The 20259-nt window shown below is 37.2% G+C and overlaps 4 protein-coding genes across 9 annotated transcripts; 1 reads left to right on the top strand and 3 right to left on the bottom strand.

The window, feature by feature from the left end:
* On the bottom strand, positions 19 to 4319 carry LOC18769421 (U11/U12 small nuclear ribonucleoprotein 25 kDa protein). 3 transcript variants are annotated; one of them, XM_020568275.1, is made up of 5 exons: positions 3974 to 4319; positions 1125 to 2411; positions 908 to 1001; positions 686 to 785; positions 19 to 593 (listed from the first exon to the last, which is right to left on the bottom strand). In XM_020568275.1, exons 2-5 carry the CDS (start codon positions 1303 to 1305, stop codon positions 465 to 467), a joined length of 504 nt encoding a protein of 167 aa, XP_020423864.1. In that variant the 5' UTR covers positions 1306 to 2411; positions 3974 to 4319; the 3' UTR covers positions 19 to 464. The 3 variants fall into 3 exon arrangements, with proteins under 3 accessions (XP_020423864.1, XP_020423865.1, XP_007203340.2); XM_020568276.1 differs by lacking the exon at positions 3974 to 4319 and adding an exon at positions 3695 to 3771; XM_007203278.2 differs by lacking the exon at positions 3974 to 4319 and having other exon boundaries at positions 1125 to 2786.
* On the bottom strand, positions 6138 to 10644 carry LOC18771119 (putative UDP-sugar transporter DDB_G0278631). Of its 3 annotated transcripts, none has more exons than XM_007202287.2 (10): positions 10329 to 10644; positions 9247 to 9323; positions 8993 to 9151; positions 8763 to 8896; positions 8542 to 8672; positions 8397 to 8441; positions 8184 to 8281; positions 7260 to 7367; positions 6625 to 6681; positions 6138 to 6520 (listed from the first exon to the last, which is right to left on the bottom strand). In XM_007202287.2, the coding sequence occupies exons 1-10, from the start codon at positions 10453 to 10455 to the stop codon at positions 6446 to 6448; spliced, it is 1011 nt and encodes a 336-aa protein (XP_007202349.1). In that variant the 5' UTR covers positions 10456 to 10644; the 3' UTR covers positions 6138 to 6445. The 3 variants fall into 3 exon arrangements, with proteins under 3 accessions (XP_007202349.1, XP_020423861.1, XP_020423862.1); XM_020568272.1 differs by lacking the exon at positions 10329 to 10644 and adding an exon at positions 9660 to 10319; XM_020568273.1 differs by lacking the exons at positions 6138 to 6520; positions 6625 to 6681 and having other exon boundaries at positions 7274 to 7367; positions 8107 to 8281.
* LOC18771568 (TBC1 domain family member 15) lies at positions 12516 to 18524 on the top strand. Of its 2 annotated transcripts, none has more exons than XM_020568271.1 (15): positions 12516 to 12695; positions 12780 to 12953; positions 13067 to 13118; positions 13229 to 13336; positions 14033 to 14117; positions 14432 to 14486; positions 15025 to 15426; positions 15644 to 15703; positions 16263 to 16361; positions 16451 to 16561; positions 16705 to 16776; positions 16881 to 16997; positions 17294 to 17443; positions 17690 to 17790; positions 17966 to 18524. In XM_020568271.1, the coding sequence occupies exons 1-15, from the start codon at positions 12633 to 12635 to the stop codon at positions 18300 to 18302; spliced, it is 1986 nt and encodes a 661-aa protein (XP_020423860.1). In that variant the 5' UTR covers positions 12516 to 12632; the 3' UTR covers positions 18303 to 18524. The 2 variants fall into 2 exon arrangements, with proteins under 2 accessions (XP_020423860.1, XP_020423859.1); XM_020568270.1 differs by having other exon boundaries at positions 12562 to 12695; positions 15641 to 15703.
* LOC18771730 (transcription factor MYB82) lies at positions 18919 to 20232 on the bottom strand. Its single transcript, XM_007204494.2, has 3 exons — positions 20013 to 20232; positions 19780 to 19909; positions 18919 to 19677 (listed from the first exon to the last, which is right to left on the bottom strand). The coding sequence occupies exons 1-3, from the start codon at positions 20197 to 20199 to the stop codon at positions 19113 to 19115; spliced, it is 882 nt and encodes a 293-aa protein (XP_007204556.1). The 5' UTR covers positions 20200 to 20232; the 3' UTR covers positions 18919 to 19112.

Genomic DNA, 20259 nt, shown 5'->3' with positions numbered 1-20259 from the left:
GTAAAGAAAAGGAACAAATGGCATAAAAATAGATGGACCGAGTCAAACGTACATGTACATGAGATCTACGTCCAATTAGCTAGCTATACACAAAAAAGACAAATGTATCAAAGCAAAGCAAAATATTAGTCCAAGTTAATGAGTTCTGCAGTGACTCCAAACTCATGGCTAACTATACAATTATGCAGAGTAAGACATTTTCATCAACATGTTTGATCGCCTACCTACCCTTCTATAAGTCTCCTAATTAAATTTCCATGGCATCGTTGGTGCTTGAAACATTTATCGATTCCGATTTTGGTCACAATCGAACCATGTTATTTCAACAATTTACAATTTTCCTGTGAATCTACTACACCTATAAACAACACAATGACTAACCAAAAAAATAGAACGAAGGAATATCAGATTTTTCATCTGTGGAAGCATTCGTGTCCACAAGCCTAATACTGCATGGCAATTCATCACGTGTAATGATTGTTCATCACAAGCTGTTCGTAGGCAGGGCTGTCATAAATCCTTTTCCTCCACAACCTTATTCGTCTCTTTACCCGGCCCTCATACTTAATTGAAACATGCCGCACAAAACATATCTGTACATTTATACACAACAATACGATCTTTAAGCCACTAAATAGATATATAAATTAAAATTAAGATGACAAAAAATAAAATAGTTCTCAACCTGATCGCCATCCTTGATTCCAAAAAGTCGGATATATGCCTTATAATCGAGAAGCTTCTGGCCTTGATAACATAAGCAAAAATGACCCCACACATGTGACCTGTGATCAGAAATTTGAATTGTTAAATCAAAATATTTTATGAAGCTGTGCAACATGTAGCAGATCTAATTACTAATTTCTAAACATAAACCCAAATCCATGCACATCGTATATGTGCGTACCATGAAATCATTTCATCTATTGGTGACTGATTAAAAACACCCTTCACTGCCTCTTTAAGTTCGGCCACCGTCGCCGTGTTCGGAACTTCCACCTCTACATCCATTAAAAGGAAGAAAGATTAATTACAATAAATAAATCATGAGCACGACTCAATCAAACATCTACAGACAAACCTACCTAGAAAGCATGAACATATATATGTATTAATTTACTTACCAAAGCTAGAGCCGTCCAATTTGATAACGAAGAGCTTAAGGGGCTGTTGGGGCAGCTTTTGGTAGGCATGATTCTTTCCAACGCTGGGGCTGAGCAGCCGTCCAGGGGAAATTGATGCCGGAACACATAGGGTGCAGGCGGAGACGTTGGTCAACTCCGGTTCCCAAGTACCCACCTCCATTTCATACGAACACAAAATTATATATCCAACAAGAAATCTAAATTCCTCGGCCTGGGATGAGAAGTGAAGTACCCTATAAACGAAATGGATGGTTCTCCTCCGATGAATGCACTTGCAAGCTAGTTACAAAATAAATAAATAAATCTGTTGGTAGGCTTTGATGCAGTTAGCTAAGAGAAATATGAGAAACCAAAGCTGTTTGTAACGCGTCTGAGTTGAATGAAGGCTCAGGATATTTCAGAATATATAGGGAGGGTGGTAAATCCATCAATTTCTAAAGCCCCTACAGACTAGGCTATATTTTTGGGCCACAGAGTCTTAAAATAACCAATTCCAAGGGATTGGTTTAAAGGTCAAAGTTTTACCCTAAAAACTAACTGTACGGGTGGGGGTGGTTGCATATGCCAAACTGATCATGGCTGGCTAAATGCTCTAATGAAAAATGAAAGCGGTTAGGTTACAGATCTAAGAAGCTGTGCAGCACAACAAGTAGCATCGGGTTACAAACAGAAACGTCAAAAACAGAACGAAGCTCAACTTATGAAAACCGACACCGACCAGAACTATAGCCTTCCACCGAATAATTTTTACATATTATTTGATGATTCAATAACTTTCCTATTGTCTTTTTTTTTCTTTGCTACCCGTGGACGACATGAAGTCCCACTTCTTCTCATTACGCTTATTTTGTCTTCAAATACAGTACAGATAATATTTTTAAATCTGTGAGTTGAGTTGGTCGTCACACCAACTTACGCTTATAAGAGATGTAATCAAACATTAACCTAATTCATTGGACTTTTGATTTATATGTTAATGTGTTCAACCTGATCAACAATTCGTCTATGAAAAGTAAAAGAGTTGACTTGTTTGACTGACTATTAATTGTCAAAGAATACAAGTTAACAGAATTAATGTACATGAAAGGAAAGTCATTAAAGTTCTCTCCATCGATCACAAGAAATTACATGAGAGAGAGAGAGAGAGAGAGAGAGAGAGAGAGAGAGAGAGAGAGAGAGAGAGAGGGATTGCATATCTGTGATCGATCTCTAGCTAGATCGAGAGGACTGCTTGGAATCAGAAATGAAGTATAGCATGCAGCATCTCTGCTGGGGATCACAAAGGAAGAAAGAAGAAGTAATTAGTACTGCACATATAAGAAACGCGTATGTATCTTACATTAGAAAGTGCACATGCATTTGATCAAAAGTTCGAATTAACCTGTTGTGCACATTTGATCAGAAATTAACATTAAACTAACACATATGCAATATCATCATGCAACAAGTCACTTCATTAAGAACATATATAGTATAGATGATGTTAGAGAGAGGAAATCAATTGATCATGATGAAGAAGAAGAAGAAGAAGAAGAAGCAACAATTAGTTGAGAAAGTGATATTGGCGCGGCTCAATCTGAGATCAATTTACGGCAGCGGGCATGTGTAAATCTGTCTTCGGATTGAACCTCACCAACATCGCTTTCTCTTTTGCTTCCCCAACATGCATATCGATCCATCGAATGATCTTTCTTATAATTTATATATATATATATATATAAATAAATAAAAAACAGCTAAGCAATAAAGCAGATGTTCTTTCATTTCACCGTGACCCCGAAAGCACGTCAAGATGTTCAAAACATGTGGGCTAGCTAAGGAGTTTGTGGCGATTTTTTTGCCTTTTAAGCAGGGCTGCTGCCACTTACCTAAGAAAAGGAGCAAAAGTACTTGAATAAAGAATACCAAATATGGGCCCATGTCCCTCGAACCAAATTATAATCAATTAACTGATTAAAAAAGAACAATAGTGATCATCGGATAATGTAGTTTTTAGGTAAATATCCTTTTACAGAAATTAAATTTAGGTGGCTGATAGGTTGGTGAAGTGGAAGGTCAAGGTATAGTGGATTGTAGGTGTGGAATTGAGCCAGTAGTGGGTCTGTTGGATTTCAAAATATAACCAAATGGCACCATCGATTCAAATGCATAGGGCAATAAAATTTTTATACTCCGCTATAGGAATTAAGTATATAATCAAGGGATGAAAAAAAAAAATCAATAGTAATTGAAGTGGGATTTTAGAATCATGCATGATACAAACATTACATGCAGCAATAGAAAACAACCTAATATGCAGAGTTTCTACAAGGATTCAACCTAAGAGGTTCAGAAATAAAGAGCTCATGGAAAGAGATATGAACGTATGGCACACAAGATGAGCAAGGGAAAAACAAGTGATATTTGTGAGAGAGAGATGAGAGAGTGAGGAGTGAGGAGGGAAGGGGTGGAGAGGCAGAGAATGTATACTGGTAGGTTTTGCCTCGGGATGGGAAGGGATGAAGAAGAAGAAGGTGAGTGGAATGATGTCAATGGGGAGCAACACTTACTTTAGGGTTTGTCATGCTTAGTTTGTACTCAAATAAATCAAACACCTTCCCCTGCGCATGCACCTGAAAATATTCTCCCACCAAAAAACCCAAACAACTCCTTTTGATTGTGCCTCTCTTTCTACTAATTTTATTAATATTTTAGCCCCCACCCTTTTCAATTTTGTATGCCATGCTTGCAATATGTGATTAATTAATTAACCTAAGAATAAGATGCTTGGCTTATATGTAATAATAATATTGTACGCCATGTATATAATAATAATAAATAAAACAAACCTTTTTTCTTTTTCTTTCTTTCCATACAAACCGATCGATACCAAAATGTGGGTCGCCCTTCAATCCATATATATATATATATATATATTTCAGCATCATCAAATGGTGAACAGAAAGTAGGATGAAAAAGATAAGGTGTTAAGTGGGTTAAAGTAGCAGTATATAGACCTCCTCTTATTATGCAAACTGTGTCAAGCTAACCTAATTAGTGAATGCAACCAAAAAAGATGGGTCAAAAGAGAAGATGATATGTGCAGCCAGTCTTCAGAGAGAGAGAGAGAGAGAGAGAGAGAGAGAGAGAAGGGGAATCTTGGGAACATGAGTGCAGAATGTCAGCGAAGGGATTTTGTCTAAAAAGACTAAGTTTTTGGAAGGGTAAAGAAGAAGTACGTACAAAGTTGCTATATCTTTCACACACACAACACAAATGCACACTTGGTTTAGAGAGAGAAAGAGAGAGACACACGTACACAAAAACAAAGACACAAACAGACAGAGTTTTGTTTAATTAGCATGCAAGCAATTACACACTTACAGAGAGAGAGAGAGAGAGAGAGAGAGAGAGAGAGAGAGAGAGAGAGAGAGAGAGAGAGAGAGAGAGAAGCAGCAAAAAATAGGCGAAGTAGGCAACAACCCGGAGCGGAGACACCGGCGCTAAAGAAGCCCTGCCTTGGGCCTCCACTGGGGGACACTTTCCTTGGTTTTGTCTACCCTTTCCCCGTTCACCTTCCCATACTTAATTATTTGCTTCTCTTTTTTTCAAGGGCCATCCATCCTTTGCCTTTCTCTTCTTCTCTTTGCAGATTTTGGGAAGTGCAAAAGAACCCTCCTCCTCTCTCACCCCCTACCCTTTTATTTAATTAATTAAAACTCTCTCAAAATTATAACTAGTAAAAAGTCTCTCTCTCTCTCTCTCTCTCTCTCTCTCTCTCTCTCATTATTTGGGGCGATAACAAGTTCGCGTGCCACTACCCAAACAGATTCCCCCACGCCTTAAACCATTCCAAATGCTCATCTTTAATTTCTTTCCACACCAGATCCTAGGTCTCTCTCTCTCTCTCTCTCTCTCTCCCCAATATCTTTAGTCTAAACTAAGACTGAGACTGAGAGAGAGGAGGTCAAAAGCAATTAATGAATTTCTACGCCTGCTCTCTCTTCTCTATTTTGCCTGCCAGCCTTTCCCTAGTTTCAGCTTATTTTCTCTTTTGTTTATTTGTTTGCGTTTTCTTTTTCAGCTTATGCATATCATATCATATGCATAGTTGAATATGCATAAGTTGAAACAGCAATATTATTAATTTATTATTATTATTATTATTATAGGGGAAGGAAGAAATATGAATTCCAAGGTCAGAAGTCAGCTGAATGCTGGTCTTATGGTCTTTTTGTTTTTGAGAGTAGTCTTGATTAAAGAGGTAGACAAAGAGACATCCATGGTCTACTCATAAGTGAGAGAGAGAGAGAGAGAGAGAGAGAGAGATATTTCTTTCAGCCTAAGCGGGGGGCCAATGCCATGTTGCATTCGCCTTTTAATATTCATCTCGAAAGCAAACATACTTTCTTAACAGTTTTCTTTTTCTTTCTTCAAACAGAATATTTGAAATCACTTTTCTTCTCTCTCTCTTTTTTTTGTTTGTTAATTTCTTGCCTCCCACACTACACGCCACTTCCTTTTCTTTTCTTTTCTTTTCTTTTTGCTTTGTGTATAGTTGTTCCAGCAGCTGGCCTGTTGCCTAGAGAGCTAGAACGAAATATGCTTTTGCAAATATCAGGGGGGGATATCATTTATGTTTCAATCATGCATGGCATTCATTCGGCCAAAGTCGCCACATGCAAGCTAAGCTCCTACGACCTCCAAACTATTTTACGGGTTACCCAACACGAAACGGGTCGGCAGTGGGGACAAGGACAAAAGCTCATCACCTGAGGCTGAGTTGAGCCATCCCTGTCGAGCCATTCATTTGTTGCACGACCCGACCTATACCTCACTGATTAAAGCTCATTCACTAACGTCATTGTACAAAATATGGTAACCAATAGACTCCGCAAATTCTCAGAACCCCTCACAACTTTAAGAACAAGAGAGCCTTTTTCTCTGTTCAAAAGTGAGTAAAAGACTACAAGTTACTGTCCGTCAAATAAATAAATAAAAATCGTGTATAAATTATTCCAATGAGACGTCAAATCTACTTAATTAGCAAATTGCCACTGGCTGGTTCTTTCCAATGACAAAATTGTCTTTACTTTGGGACCTTAATTAGGTGAAATCAGAACTTGTGCAAATATTTGATAAATTTTTAATCTTTTGAGAGTAGCTAATAAAGAAACTATATCTATTTTTCATTAAGAAACCTCCTCATGAGGATACAAATCAAATTTTGATGCAGGCAGCCATTCCCAGTCATTGGAGCACTTTACCTCTTCTAGCAAGGAAAGACTTGATGCAGCCAACCAGCCAGCCATGCTTGCTTCTTATTTCCCTTGGAGTTTACAGTAAGCGTATAAACAGGACCCAAGAAAACCAAGAGATTGGCCAGCAACATTCAACTTCAGGTAAAGCAGGGCAGTAGTTCACATGAAAAGCAAGCAAAATATTCACTGTCAGTAATGAGCATTGCTGGAATTACAGGCTAATGGGAGTTTATGCTTACCAAATCAAACGGGAGCCCGCCAAACAGTAACCAGCCAAGTCCAACTGTAAAAAGATCCTAAAATAGAATGTACAGGGATGAGCTGCGATTGATGAGAGACAATAGTAGCATGCATATGATAAAACTATCACAAAACTGGAAATTTGCCTATCCTTTTGGTCAGTTCAAGGTAAACAACTAAATGCTGATATCAAGTCCAGCAGTTTGGAGTACCAAATTGAAAATTGAACAAGGTCTGCCACTTTAACCTAATGACTGTTCTGTAATAATTGAATACCACTTGAAAATTCTCACCATCTTGTGCTCTATGTTATTAAACTTCTGGGATAGTTTTGAAACAATTTGATGGATCATTGGGAAAACTGACAGGGTGTGGCCCCCAGCCGGTATCGTTTGGGCCATCACCTCTATGGGTTTTTTAATTGAACAAGAAATGATGTTGCAGAAATATTATATTGGTGAATTTTTGACCTAAAGGTGACAACCACATGGAAGCCACTTGACTTGACATTCTACACTCAACAGCAATGCGCCATTTTCAAGAAAACACAACTATATGATATCAATATGACATGACCAACACTTGAATTGTCGGTATGGTCAGGGTGGCAAAAGTTCCGAACAGAGTTACACACCTTCAAATTACCACAAATTGTCTGCGTGAGAGCTGAATTGAGTGTTGTATTCCAAAATACGCAATAATTTATTGAAAAAGCCATAACACAGGAAAAAAGCATCACAGCCTGCAAAACATTCCAATTCAGAAAGTTCAACTCACACATGTAAAAAATTCCAATGATGGCAATGGCAGATGTGCAGTGCTCTCCAGTAAAGGAAAACAAAGTGATATAGATAAAAGGTAGTTTTCTGGAACCAGTCTAATATTTCTTTGAGAAAGGACTGTAGTTAATCATAAGTTAGTTACAGAGGAACTACAAGATGCATCCGACCCAGATATTGATACAAAGTACTCAAAATAGAATACCAAAATGAGTGAGTTGATGGATAAGAAAAAATGGAAGTACAAGTTTTAAAGAAATCGGACACTCACAAATTTCTGTCACATATTATGAACTCGCTAACAAGGAGCTGTTGGAGAAGGTTGTAGGCTAATGAAATCAAAGTGGAATTACATATCGACATGTATTAATAAGAAAACTTTCCAAGTGCTGCAAGGACAAGGGTTGTATGGAACAGCTAGAGCCTAAAATACTGTTCTCTTTTTTATGAGAAACTAGAATTCCGTTTAATGTTTTTTGTGCTTAAGCACCAGACCAACCAGGAGACAGACATGTTGACAAGCTTGAGAATAAGTTAACAATACCAAGTAAACAGAAACATGTCTGGCTCATTATGAACGAGAACATTAACAACCAGTTTGAATTTGAAGAAGTAGAGGCAATGTAAAATCACCAACATAATTACCATACAGAATAGAGAGAGAGAGAGAGGGAGAGAGAGAGAGAGAGAGAGTATATATACAGCAAACAGTGAAGAATCTGAAGAATATTGGTGGTTGTACTATCAGAATGACAATTCTTCTCATGAAAGGGGAGCACCTGAAACCCATGGGAGAATAAATGCGGGAAGTTTATCATCCTTCCTAGGTCACCACTGATTGAGGTCCAAAACAGCAAGATTGGTCCACATATTATTCCTACAACAATACAGAAAATAGATTCCTATAGAAAGTTAGTTCAACCAGAGTACATTTTTCATGGAAAAATGAACCTCAAGGTGAACATATAAATTTCTGTTAGGACTTATCTCACCGTTGCACCACATTAGGCCAAAGGTACTAAGACCACTGGACTTACCTGCATGATTAAAACATATTATGTATTAATAATATTACCTAATACCCAAGTCTCGCATAAATAAATGAGGCATAAGATGACAGAAGAACGAAGATACTACCAATATGAGCTATAGAAGCAAGATATATTGCTGTACAGATATTTGCAACAAAAACAACACCATAACTATAGGCATCAAATGACAAATCCCGAGCTCCGGCAACAACTGCGCCAAGTATAATTATCCCGACACTGATGAAGTCCTTGGATGCAATCCATTCAAGGTGTTAGCAACACAGACCTAATCACAAAACTATTAAGGAAAAGTAAATGATTGCGTACCTGCCCACAACAGGATATGAATGTTTCTGCCTTGTCAAAATATACTCAACAATCATTGTAAAAGCAACTGTAGTCCGTCTGAGGGTGGTGTACATGGGAACATTTATACCACGCACTGATGCCATTGTAACCAACTTTCACCATAAGAATTATAGATATCCATCATTAGAAGGAAACTCGTATACAATGTCTAGCCAAAAAATGTGAAAGATTATCCATCCTATACCTACCATATAAAGCAAATAGGATATTGCAAGAGGAAGAGTGTGAACCAACGTCTTAAATGGTATCAGAGTTACTGGATTGTTTGTAGTGATCTGTGGTTCAGTTGTGAAAGAAATAATCTTCCAACATTTCATTGCATAAAGCAATGTACATGATGATAGCATCTGAAAAAAAAAAAAAAAAAGGGTACCATTCAATTAGCTTAATGTGCTACCTGGAAAAGTCATATAAAAACCAACTTAATTAGCAAATATGCTACCTGGAAAAGTGTGATGACATTTGTAGATGGGAAATTGTATGAAGACAGGGCTGCTTTGTTGAACATTATCAAGAGAACTGCAGAATGAATAGCTGCCTTCATGAACAATTATTGACCAATACATTGAAATTTGAAAGGTAGGTAACAGAAACTAGACACAAACAATTGCGACCAGTGCACTTCTGACATCACATACCACTGAGAGAGCAATGCTGAAAACCCCATTAAAGAAAAACAAGTATAAGCAGGTAAAAACAGAGCATTAACAGTTCTTCGTTTTCAATTATTTTTATCTCATCAACAGTCCTTTGTTTGTCTGAGTCCTACATTTTTCAAAACCTTCCAGTCAAAAGTATATCTGCATAATTCAAAACCAACATCACTCACTACCAGTTACTACAATACCATATCACCTGATCACAGGCATGCTCTTCAACAATGGCCGTGCAAAAGTTAAACTTACTTCTAATTCTTTGTCTAAGCTTACAACAAACCAGAAAGTCTCCTCTGTCCCTTCACTGTCACTGACTCACTGCTCCATTATTTATGGAATTGACCACATCAATGCGTCCACCATAAGTTCCTTCTGTCTTCCAAGGCCCCCACCACATTATCTCTTCAAAGATCCTTTAGTCAATAACTACCCCACAAATCCTCTCCCAGTTATGTCCTAACCTTTGCCTATTCACTGTATACAATTTAAACCCAAACCAAATGTACATATATACGTCACTGTATACAATGCTATATAAACAAATATAATGTATTTTTTATCAAGGAAACAAAATACACCTCCTCACTCAGCCTAACAGTAATTATTATGTTAATCACATCAATAAGAAAAAGAAAAAAACCGAAATCTTTTTAGATTCCAAAACTCTTTTCTTTTCCTTTCTTTTCTGATCAACCAAACAGAGCAAACCATACAAGAAAAAAAAAATGAAAAAAAAATGGCACACCGAAAAAAAAAATGAAAAAAAAATGGCACACCGATCATACACGCATTAGTGCTGAAAAGAACAAAAAGAGACAAGGTAGAAGAAGCTGGCATGGGCAATGGAGAATATATAAGAGAAAGGAACCTGCGGAGGCCATGTAGGAAATGGCAGCATAAGCTCCTTTCCTGGTCATTTTGGGGCCTTTCTTAAGCCTCTCTTGGCTCTGCGAAGAGCTAGAGACTGGTAATTTCTGGTTGCTTTCCGCTTCCATGGCCAACCAAACACGCCCTTTCTTTCTCACAGTCACAGACTCGCAGACTCTCTCACACTGTTAAAACTTTTGATATTGAAAAGGAAGCTTTTGAGCAGCTTTTTTGACGCAGTAGGCAGTGAGAGAGTAAACAACTATATATAGAGCCTAGAGATAGAGAGAGGAGAGAGGAGAGAGGAGAGGGAATACTTGAGGAAGGAATGATAATTCTTCGGCGTAAAAATATATATAGAAATTTTTTATACTAACAAATAAAAATAAAAATAATAGCTTTACCAATAAAAATTAGGGAGTAATCATACCTTAATCCGTACCATGGTCATGTTTGGTAATTAGAATTGAATCGGATTATAACTTATATAAAGTATTATTGGATTTCATTGGATTATAAGGTATAATTAAATTGCATTGGATTATAAAATATAATTAGATTGCATTCGATAGTATCCAATTAATGTTGTTTTTAGACCATCAAACATCTCGCTGAGATTACGAACTACATATTCAAAAGACAACTTTCTTTTTCAACCCAATAGATTAAAAAGACAGTTATATCCATCTTGTATACAATACAAGTTGAGTTTAACAATAAGGGTGGCATAGTAATTTATCATAAAATTTTAATCTCGACCTTCTCTCCACTCCTTACTGTTTCTCAGCACATCCGTGCAACATAGAGCACATGCATAGCATGTATGATGGTTAGATGTACATGCATAATGATGTGAGTTGTTTCTTTTATAATAAATTTCATTTTAACCATAGGAGGTTATTGCTTGAGTGAATATTTATTTATTGTCTATTTGTATTTAAACAATTTCAATAATATACTAAACGCGTTAACCGGGTCTAGCACATTGCTTTTAAAAAAAAAAAAAAAAAAATACTGGAATTGCAACTTATTTACTTTCTTTTAATTTATTTAAACCAAAATTAAAATGTTCGATATAAGCTAATGTGATGCAGTGTTTTATTCACTTATATTTACTTTATTTAAGTAGATAACTTGTCAGTAGCTAGTGCATCAGGAAGCCACAAAGGATTAAATTCAGAAGACACAAGCGTATGCTTTTCCCAAAAATGTGATGTTTGATTACACTCACGATGGATAAACTAACATAGGAGAGTACTAAAAAAATTAAAAAAGGCTTCTTGCTTCATCTACTAAGGCACCCTCATGAAGGCTTGAAATAACCTCTTTTGCATCAATTTCCAAGAGAACAAAATGGTGCCCGTATGACTTGCAATATGCTTCCCCAAAATAGGAGCAAAAAGCTCTGTTGATTTGGGAGAAAACATTTCGTGTAAACCCTTTGAAGCAGAAGTAAATCACCTTTACCATCTCGAATGACCACCCCCAAGCCCACAACACTAAACTGCAAGTTAATTACACCATCAACATTTAATTTAACAAAATTACCTTGTGGTGGCTTCCAACTCCGAACAAAATTACATTTAATTCATTCACTAATATTTGATCTGAGATTGAACCTAATTACTTATGATAAATAAGATAAAACAAGCTATAATCATTTGGTCTAACAACTAAGCTTCCATTTTATTGAAAAAATGTATTGAGTTCGAATTTTATCGTTATTTGTTGGGTAAAAAATAATAAAATATTGTTGACTATATTAGTAAGTGTCGGCCTGAAAACAAATTTTTTTTCCTTCTGCGCAAAGGTGGTGCATTTCATATTGTGAATTTTTGTTTAGCTTTGGTATACGTAATGTGAATATTAATTACTTTTTTCTTTAATACGATATAGTCTAAACTAGGTTTAGCGAAATCTATTGAATACATAACGTGAATTTTTTTTTTTTAATACCGTGAATATTAATATTAACCAACTCGCAAAACCTATTGATAAAGAAAGTTAGCAAATCATTTCATTTCCGTCACACAATGCAAATCAAGCGACCTTTCCAGAAGGTAACTTAAACCAACGGCAGAAATCCTATCGGATGCATACAACAATTTCACACCTGATAAAGGCCCAAGCTATCTCAAAAGCAGGAGACCCCATTACGCGGACGCGCCATACCGCTTACGTGTACACACCTCGCCATAAGAATTCTCCACGGTGACCCCACTGCCTTGGCCACTAAGGAAAAAAGCACCATATCCTCCGTCTCTTCTCTCTCTCTCTCTCTCTATCTTTCTGCAAATCGTAAGCGATGCAAGAACCAGAGCTTCACGATCTCTCCGACGACGCCGATTACGCTGCGTCACAGCAACACGTAAGCATTTCTGCGGAAACGCAAACTTTAATTTCATCATTTGGGAGTTCTTTGCGATAATTAATTAGGATTTATTTGGTTTAGGGCTCGGCGAGCATGATGCGAAGCGATAGTGGGAAACACAGCTCGTCGAGCGAGCACGATGGCGCCGAGGTGGTTTACTTGAAAGATAATGTTACCATCCACCCAACTCAGTTTGCCTCGGAGAGGATTAGTGGAAGATTAAGGCTAATCAAGCAAGGCTCTTCTCTATTCATGGTAATATTAATTAATTAATTAATCAATTAAATTAATCTTGATCGTTTGATTACTAGTGTGTTTGTTAATATTTTAAAGAATTATTAACGTGTTTGGTTTGCTGTAATTTGTAGACATGGATTCCGTACAAAGGGCAAAACTCGAATGCTAGGCTGACTGAGAGAGGTTCTGAAGCTAATTTTTAGAGTTTAGACATTTAATCTTAGTTAATTTATTAATGTCTTTGTTTCTTTTCCCTTTTTCTTGACTCGTGGTTTGTGCTTGTGGTGGTGTAGATAGGAATCTTTATACCATAAGAGCAGTGCCATTAACAGAGGTTCGGTCCATTCGTCGCCACACTCCGGCGCTTGGATGGCAGTACATTATTGTCGTTTTGTCTACAGGTAAAACAACCTGCACATGATTTTTAAGGCCTAATTGTATATGTGTTGCTACTGTTTGTTTGGTTGCTTTAGTAGACACTCTTGCTCGTGCAATAAGTAATTGGAATAATCTCTTCAGGAGCTTGTGTACATGATATACTTACTATTTAGAGGGTAAGCCACAACGGTTGCCTAATTGGTGTGCCCAATGTTCCCAATGTGGTGTGATCCCAATCCGTATGACCAATGTGGAAGTATATATATTAAGTAGAGAAGTCAAATCATATTATGTTACAAGACTCCCAAGTACATTTTATACTATCAGAATTTTTTCATAGCCCAACAGTTATTTCAGATATTTCAATCTAAAAGGGAAAACTAAAGAATTTTAGATATTATCTTACTGTGCAAGAACAATTTGCACACAATTCAAGAAATCAACTAGATATGCTAACAAATCTTGTACATGGTCTAAGCTTAAACGAAAGAAAAGGCATGGAATGTGTATCATCTTGGTTTTTTCTTTGATTGCAAATTAGTTTTAGCTTCACTGTATCTCGTCACGTTTTTCTAAATATAGCATCAATTCACTATTTCTGCAGCTAGGTACCTATGTTCTGTTGGTTGGTTTATTTAGGCTTATATCTAAAGCTGTATACTCTTGTATGATGTTTTGTTTATATTTGTATATGTGGTCTGAAAGGAAGTATTTTTCAGGACTCGCGTTTCCTCCTCTGTATTTCTACAATGGAGGAGTCAAAGAGTTTCTTGCTACAATAAAGCAACATGTTCTTATTGTGAGGTTGGTTATTGTTAATAGACGTTATATTTATCTGTTCTGATCTTGGTTTCTCCATCGCAAGTTAAAAATAGATAGAAGTCCATATACTGGAACTTGGAATTAAATTTTTATCCAAAAGGAAAGGTTTATGTGGAACTTCAATTCAGAATGAAGTAATCTTAATGCTTATGCAAGCGTGTGTTGTGTGCGCATAAGATCGAGATATCTTTGTGCTTAGTTTGTAGTACTGGTGTGCCATTTTGCACATAAGTGGTGTTCCAACTGTAGGTTTATTCCACCATAGTTCGAATTTTTATTCTGTTTAACATTTCCAGGTCAGCTGATGATGCAAATGTATTTCTGGTGAATGATTTTCAAAATCCTCTCCAGGTATGCATTGTTTGAGCTAATGAAACCTCTCCTTCAAGATGAATGTCAGTTTATATTACCATATACTTCGTACCAACAAATTTTTTTTTGCATGCACTTAGCACACAACAATTATTATAAGGCAGTCATTTTTCGTTAGTTGATAGATGCATAATATTTTTGTGCTGCAAAATTGTCCTGCATCACAATGGAACATCTATTTCCCTCTCTGTGGAGGAATAATGATCCGACTTATATTAAAATGATGGAAGTGTAATAAAAGAATTTCTTATATGCATATCATGCTTTCATTAAACATTAACCGGCTTGCCCACTCCCTAGTCTCTCCTATCATCTATTCCCAGTGACACTGTTTTGTTGACATAATAACATGATTTTCTTCATATGTTTTTTGGCTTAACCTCGTAATAATGTGAAGTCTGACCAAACTGAAAGGTAGAATTGTTCTGCTCTTTGTGTCTTGTCAACTATGGTCTTCTTGATGATGCTGCCAAGCTGGAAACTGCAATGTTTTCTTATGATTTATTGGTTTCTTCAGAGAACTCTATCATCTTTGGAGTTGCCTAGGGCTCTTTCTGTTGCAAGTGGACAATCTACATCTGTCTCAGTTGGCGAGACCTCTTCAGACGAAAACCAGGAGAGAACAAGTGGGGATGTTTATGAAGGAAGTATAAGCAGTTCTCAATACAATGAGAGGCAAAGACAAAGGGTTCATGATCCTGCACGAGATCTTTCAATTCAAGTGTTGGAGAAGTTCTCTCTTGTGACCAAATTTGCTCGGGAAACAACTTCACAACTCTTCCGTGATAATCATAGTAATGGATATGGTGCTATAGAAAGGAGAAGTAATAACCTGTCCCCCATTGATTATCCTCAGAAGGCATCTAATGATTCAAACAAAGTCCCTGATAAAAGTCCTGTTCCCCCAGATTCACTGGAGGTAATTCTTCTATTCTATCAAGTTAATTAATGCAATTTGGGAAAAATTGTCGCAATCAATGTGTTGTCAAGTCGTAAATGGACTCAATGAATTTTTCTGGCTTGGTGTTCAATAGAAGTTCACAGTTAAAATGGGGTTTTAAGATGTTTAGTCTAGCATACAATGTCTTTCTAATTATCATGCCCAGTGTAATCACTATCTTTTTTCAACTCAGCAGTTTGATAAAGTATCACTGGTATGGGGAAAACCACGGCAGGCACCTTTGGGCTCTGATGAGGTAATGGATTTTCTTTTAGAAGATAAGGTCTGTGCTAACTTTATGATACTATATCTATTAGCCATACATCACTGGGAGGTATGATGTGAGTTAGTATCCTGAAATTGATTGCAAGTCTTGCAGATTTATGATGTTCCTGCATAAATTTACTAGAGTTGGTTTCACTAGTAATATATGTGATGTGTTCTACTTTTTGGAATTCCATGATGTGCTGCATATTGTATTTTTTAAAAGTCTATTGATGCCACATTGACAATTTTAACCTGGGTATCAGGTTCCCATTACGTATGACATTTGGTTTGAATGAACCTTAAAGCCAGACCTGAACCAATTGGAGGTTTGGATCACGTTTTCGGATTAGAACCAATGCAGTATCTATCAAAATTAAAGAAACCAGGCCCATGTGAAATTGGTTGTTTCCATTTTTGCAGATTTCCTCGTGCAACTTTTGTTGTGAATATCTAAAATGTCCCATTGATTCCATGCCTTTGGGCTATTTCTGCTAGAAATGTGTGCATATTTTCATATTGCTTTGTGTAAGTTTCACTTATTTTTGCAGTGGAAAACCTTCTTGGATTATGAAGGGAGGATCATGGACTCTGAAGCTTTACGAAAGAGAATATTTTATGGGGGAGTTGAGCATGAATTACGGAAAGAGGTTCGTATACTGTTGTATGTTGGGTATTATGAGCTAAGTTATTTTTTTTAATATGCATTTTCTTATTAGTATTCTTAATTATGATGTAGGTCTGGCCGTTCTTGTTGGGATACCATGCATATGATTCAACAGAGGCTGAGAGGGAATACCTTAGGGCTGTTAAGAAGTCAGAGTTTGAGACCATAAAGAAGCAATGGCAGGTATGTAATAGCATTATTGTAATTTTATCCACTGACGCACACTCTGTCTATCTCTCTCTCCCTCTCTCACGCACAAAGATCACAACTTTCATGAGTAGCTTGATTAGGTGGCGTAACATATGTATTTGTATTTTCCTCTGCAGAGTATCTCCCCAGAGCAGGCCAAACGATTTACAAAATTCAGGGAGAGAAAAGGCCTGATTGAGAAAGATGTGGTATCATGAAACTTGCAGAATTTATTTTGATCTTTCATATTCACTTATGAATTAACAATACAGTTTTTAAGTCAAACTGTTAACTGTGTTCTAATTTGCTTAAGGTAAGGACTGACAGATCTCTCTCCTTCTATGACGGTGACGATAATCCAAATGTGAACCTGTTACGTGATATACTGTTAACATACTCATTTTACAACTTTGATCTTGGTTACTGTCAGGTGATTACTTCTTGTGCCCAGTGGATTCTTGCTGCGGTTGGCTGCATAGAATTTCGTTACATTTATGCAAAACACAATAACCTGAAGTAAAATACCGTTGTACAATGTTATCATCAAAATGTGGTTTGGATAGTTCATGATATATTGTGTTGATCATCTTCCCGTCTCTTGTGGTCATGTTTTAAATAAAGAACTCCTAATTGTTAGTTGTCATAATATGTTACTTCATAGCCCAGTTCAATCAGAGCTGCTGTGTTCCTTGTATTCGTTATATATATCTTTCTTTTGCCTTGCAGGGCATGAGTGATCTTCTGTCCCCAATATTGTTTGTAATGGAGGATGAGTCAGACACATTTTGGTGTTTTGTTTCACTGATGGAGCGTCTTGGGCCCAATTTTAACCGGGACCAAAATGGCATGCACTCTCAACTTTTTGCAATAACTAAGGTCTCTCTCTCTCTCTCTCTCTCTCTCTCTCTCTCTCTCTCTCTCGTGTACATGCCATCATGTTATGTGATGGAAACATTGGATAGCACAACAAGCAATCTGCATAAATTGTGTAGCAAAACTTTGATGCCGGTTATTAGACGTGGAGATTTGGTGGCTTGGTCATCTATTTACCTTACATTTGTTTTGCCAGGCAGCAATAGTAGTTCTGTGTTCCTAATTAATTCTAAATCATTGTTATTGCAGTTGGTGGAGTTGTTAGACATTCCGCTGCACAATCACTTTACACAGCGTGACTGCTTGAATTACTTCTTTTGTTTCCGCTGGGTTCTAATACAATTTAAAAGGTCTGGTTCCTTGATCTACTAGTTGATTATTTAGTGTTCCGCATTCTGTTTAATCAATGTTTATGTGTATGTATATGCTTGGGGGGTTACTGTATAGTTGATTATTACTACACAATGTTACTGTATTTTACTTTTGCTCCCTGTTTCCTAATAGAGTTTCATCACATATCTTTAGGGAGTTTGAATTCGACAAAACAATGCGGTTGTGGGAGGTATTGTGGGCACATTATCCGTCTGAGCACCTGCACCTGTATGTGTGTGTTGCGATATTGAAGCGACACCGTAGTAAGATAATCGGGGAGCAGATGGACTTTGACACTCTATTGAAGTTCATTAATGAGCTGAGTGGTCATATAGATCTTGATGCAGTTGTGAGGGATGCGGAGGCTCTGTGTATATGTGCTGGTGAGAATGGTGCTGCTTGCATTCCACCTGGAACTCCACCCTCATTGCCTGTTGATGATTATGGTTTATTATTGTATCCTCAACAGGAACTAGACGACGTATTGTAAATGAATGTATTTCCAATTCCCATTCCCCCATTCCCATTCCAGGGAGGAAAGGATTGGATTTATCAACTTTAAACTTGGACATAGAAATCAAACTATTGCTTTAGACAATTTGCTTATTTTTCGTATTTGTCGGTTTACCTGCATCAGTGATTTTTACAATATATCATGTCAATTCTTATGATACAATCATCAATTGGCCAAATTTTTATTATTTATTTTTAATTCAGTCCCGGATTTACTTGTGATTTGTTGTGCGTATTACTATTGTGTCAAGTCAACTGTGAAGTTTTGTATCATACGACTACAAGTCGAGTTGAAAAGTTGATTCATTAGTTGTGAGAAATCAAAGCTCGAAGACCTCGAACTCCGTTTTAATTTCATCCATGTGATGTGTGGGTAATTGAACTCTACCGAGCCTGCGTGCCTGGGGTACACCGTACATGTTAGGCGTATGATTTTGCAGAAGAAAAATAGGTGACTGTTCTGTTTGATTCAGATTTTGTGCGAAGATTTGCCTCGTTAATATATTGTTTGCATTTTCAAAAAAAGAAAAGGAAAAGAAAGAGGGATCGATTATGAGTCGTCGGAGTGCATCCTGAGAAAAACAAGCACTAGATACTTAAGCTAGCTCGATATATATATATAACTAACGTTTAACTAATAATTATAAATAACAGCTTCTACTCCCAAGTATACAAGTGCTCTTATTTAATTAAATTATGATGAGGTGATGAGGAGATGAGGAGATGAGGAGATGAGGAGACGAGGAGATGAGGAGATGAGGAGGGTCGGGCAGCTTCAATTAATATATCACCAACCTAGATGATGATCAGCACACGCTAATGGCAAAACTGATTCCATGTCAGCCGCAGTAGCAGCAGCCGACGATCCAAATGCTTCAAAGAAAAGAAAAGAATCCAAATAGGAGGAAGAGGAGGCGGCGTCGGCAGCAATGAAATCGTGATCAAACAGAAATGTTGCGTTCAAGTTTGTAGGCAGGTACTGCAGGCAGTCGTGGTGCGATGTGAATATTGGAGATTCTACCATGTCATTAATGTCATAGTAGTAACAGCTGGCACTAGAAGTAAGGTTTGATCCGTTTGGTTCCTGGCGATGATCATGATCATGATCAAAGTCAGTGGCGTCTTTCTTCTGAATTTGATCATGATCATCATCAGTACGATCAGTACAGGTGGTGGTGGTGGTGCAGCTGCTGATTTTGTTCTTTTTCTTCTTATTAGTGACGATCTTGTTCAAATGGCTACTTTTTCTTTTGGGTGCAGCTGGGCAGCTCATCTTGTTCAAATGGGTATTCCAGTAGTTCTTCACTTCATTATCCGTTCGACCAGGAAGCCTCCCAGCAATCAGTGACCATCTACAAATATATATATATATATAGGTAATTTAGTACGTAGGTCAATTAATTGTTGTGATGATGATTAAAGATTAAAGAGATTAAAGATTAAATATAACTGACCGATTGCCAAGAAGCTTATGCATTCGGATAATGAGGTCTTGCTCCTCTTGGGACATGTGTCCACGTTTTATGTTGGGTCTCAGGTAATTCTTCCATCTCAGCCTACAGCTCTTTCCACTCCTCATCAGACCTGCATGCATATCATATATTTTATATATGCATATGTATGTGCATGTGTTTGTATGACTATGAGAAATGAATTGATTGGCAAGTAAGTAAGAGCGAGCAAGTACCTGATCGCTGGGACACAGTGGCCCAATTGCCTTCACCATGAGTTTCCAGATATTTTTTGAGAATCAAGTCCTCCTCTGGCGTCCACAAGTTCTTCTTGGGCGCCTGTTCATTTCCATTTGCTGCAGCTGGTTTCCATGTCACTACTGATGATGATGATGATGATGATGATGATCTTTTCTTGTCCATGACCTCGCTACCTACCTACCTCTATATGAAATAATAAATTTCTAAGTTAAAGAATGAAGA

This window comes from Prunus persica, chromosome G7 (genome assembly GCF_000346465.2).
Source record: "Prunus persica cultivar Lovell chromosome G7, Prunus_persica_NCBIv2, whole genome shotgun sequence".
NCBI lineage: Eukaryota > Viridiplantae > Streptophyta > Magnoliopsida > Rosales > Rosaceae > Prunus > Prunus persica.
Note: the sequence above shows the minus strand (reverse complement) of the source record. Positions and strands in the feature narration are given on the sequence as shown.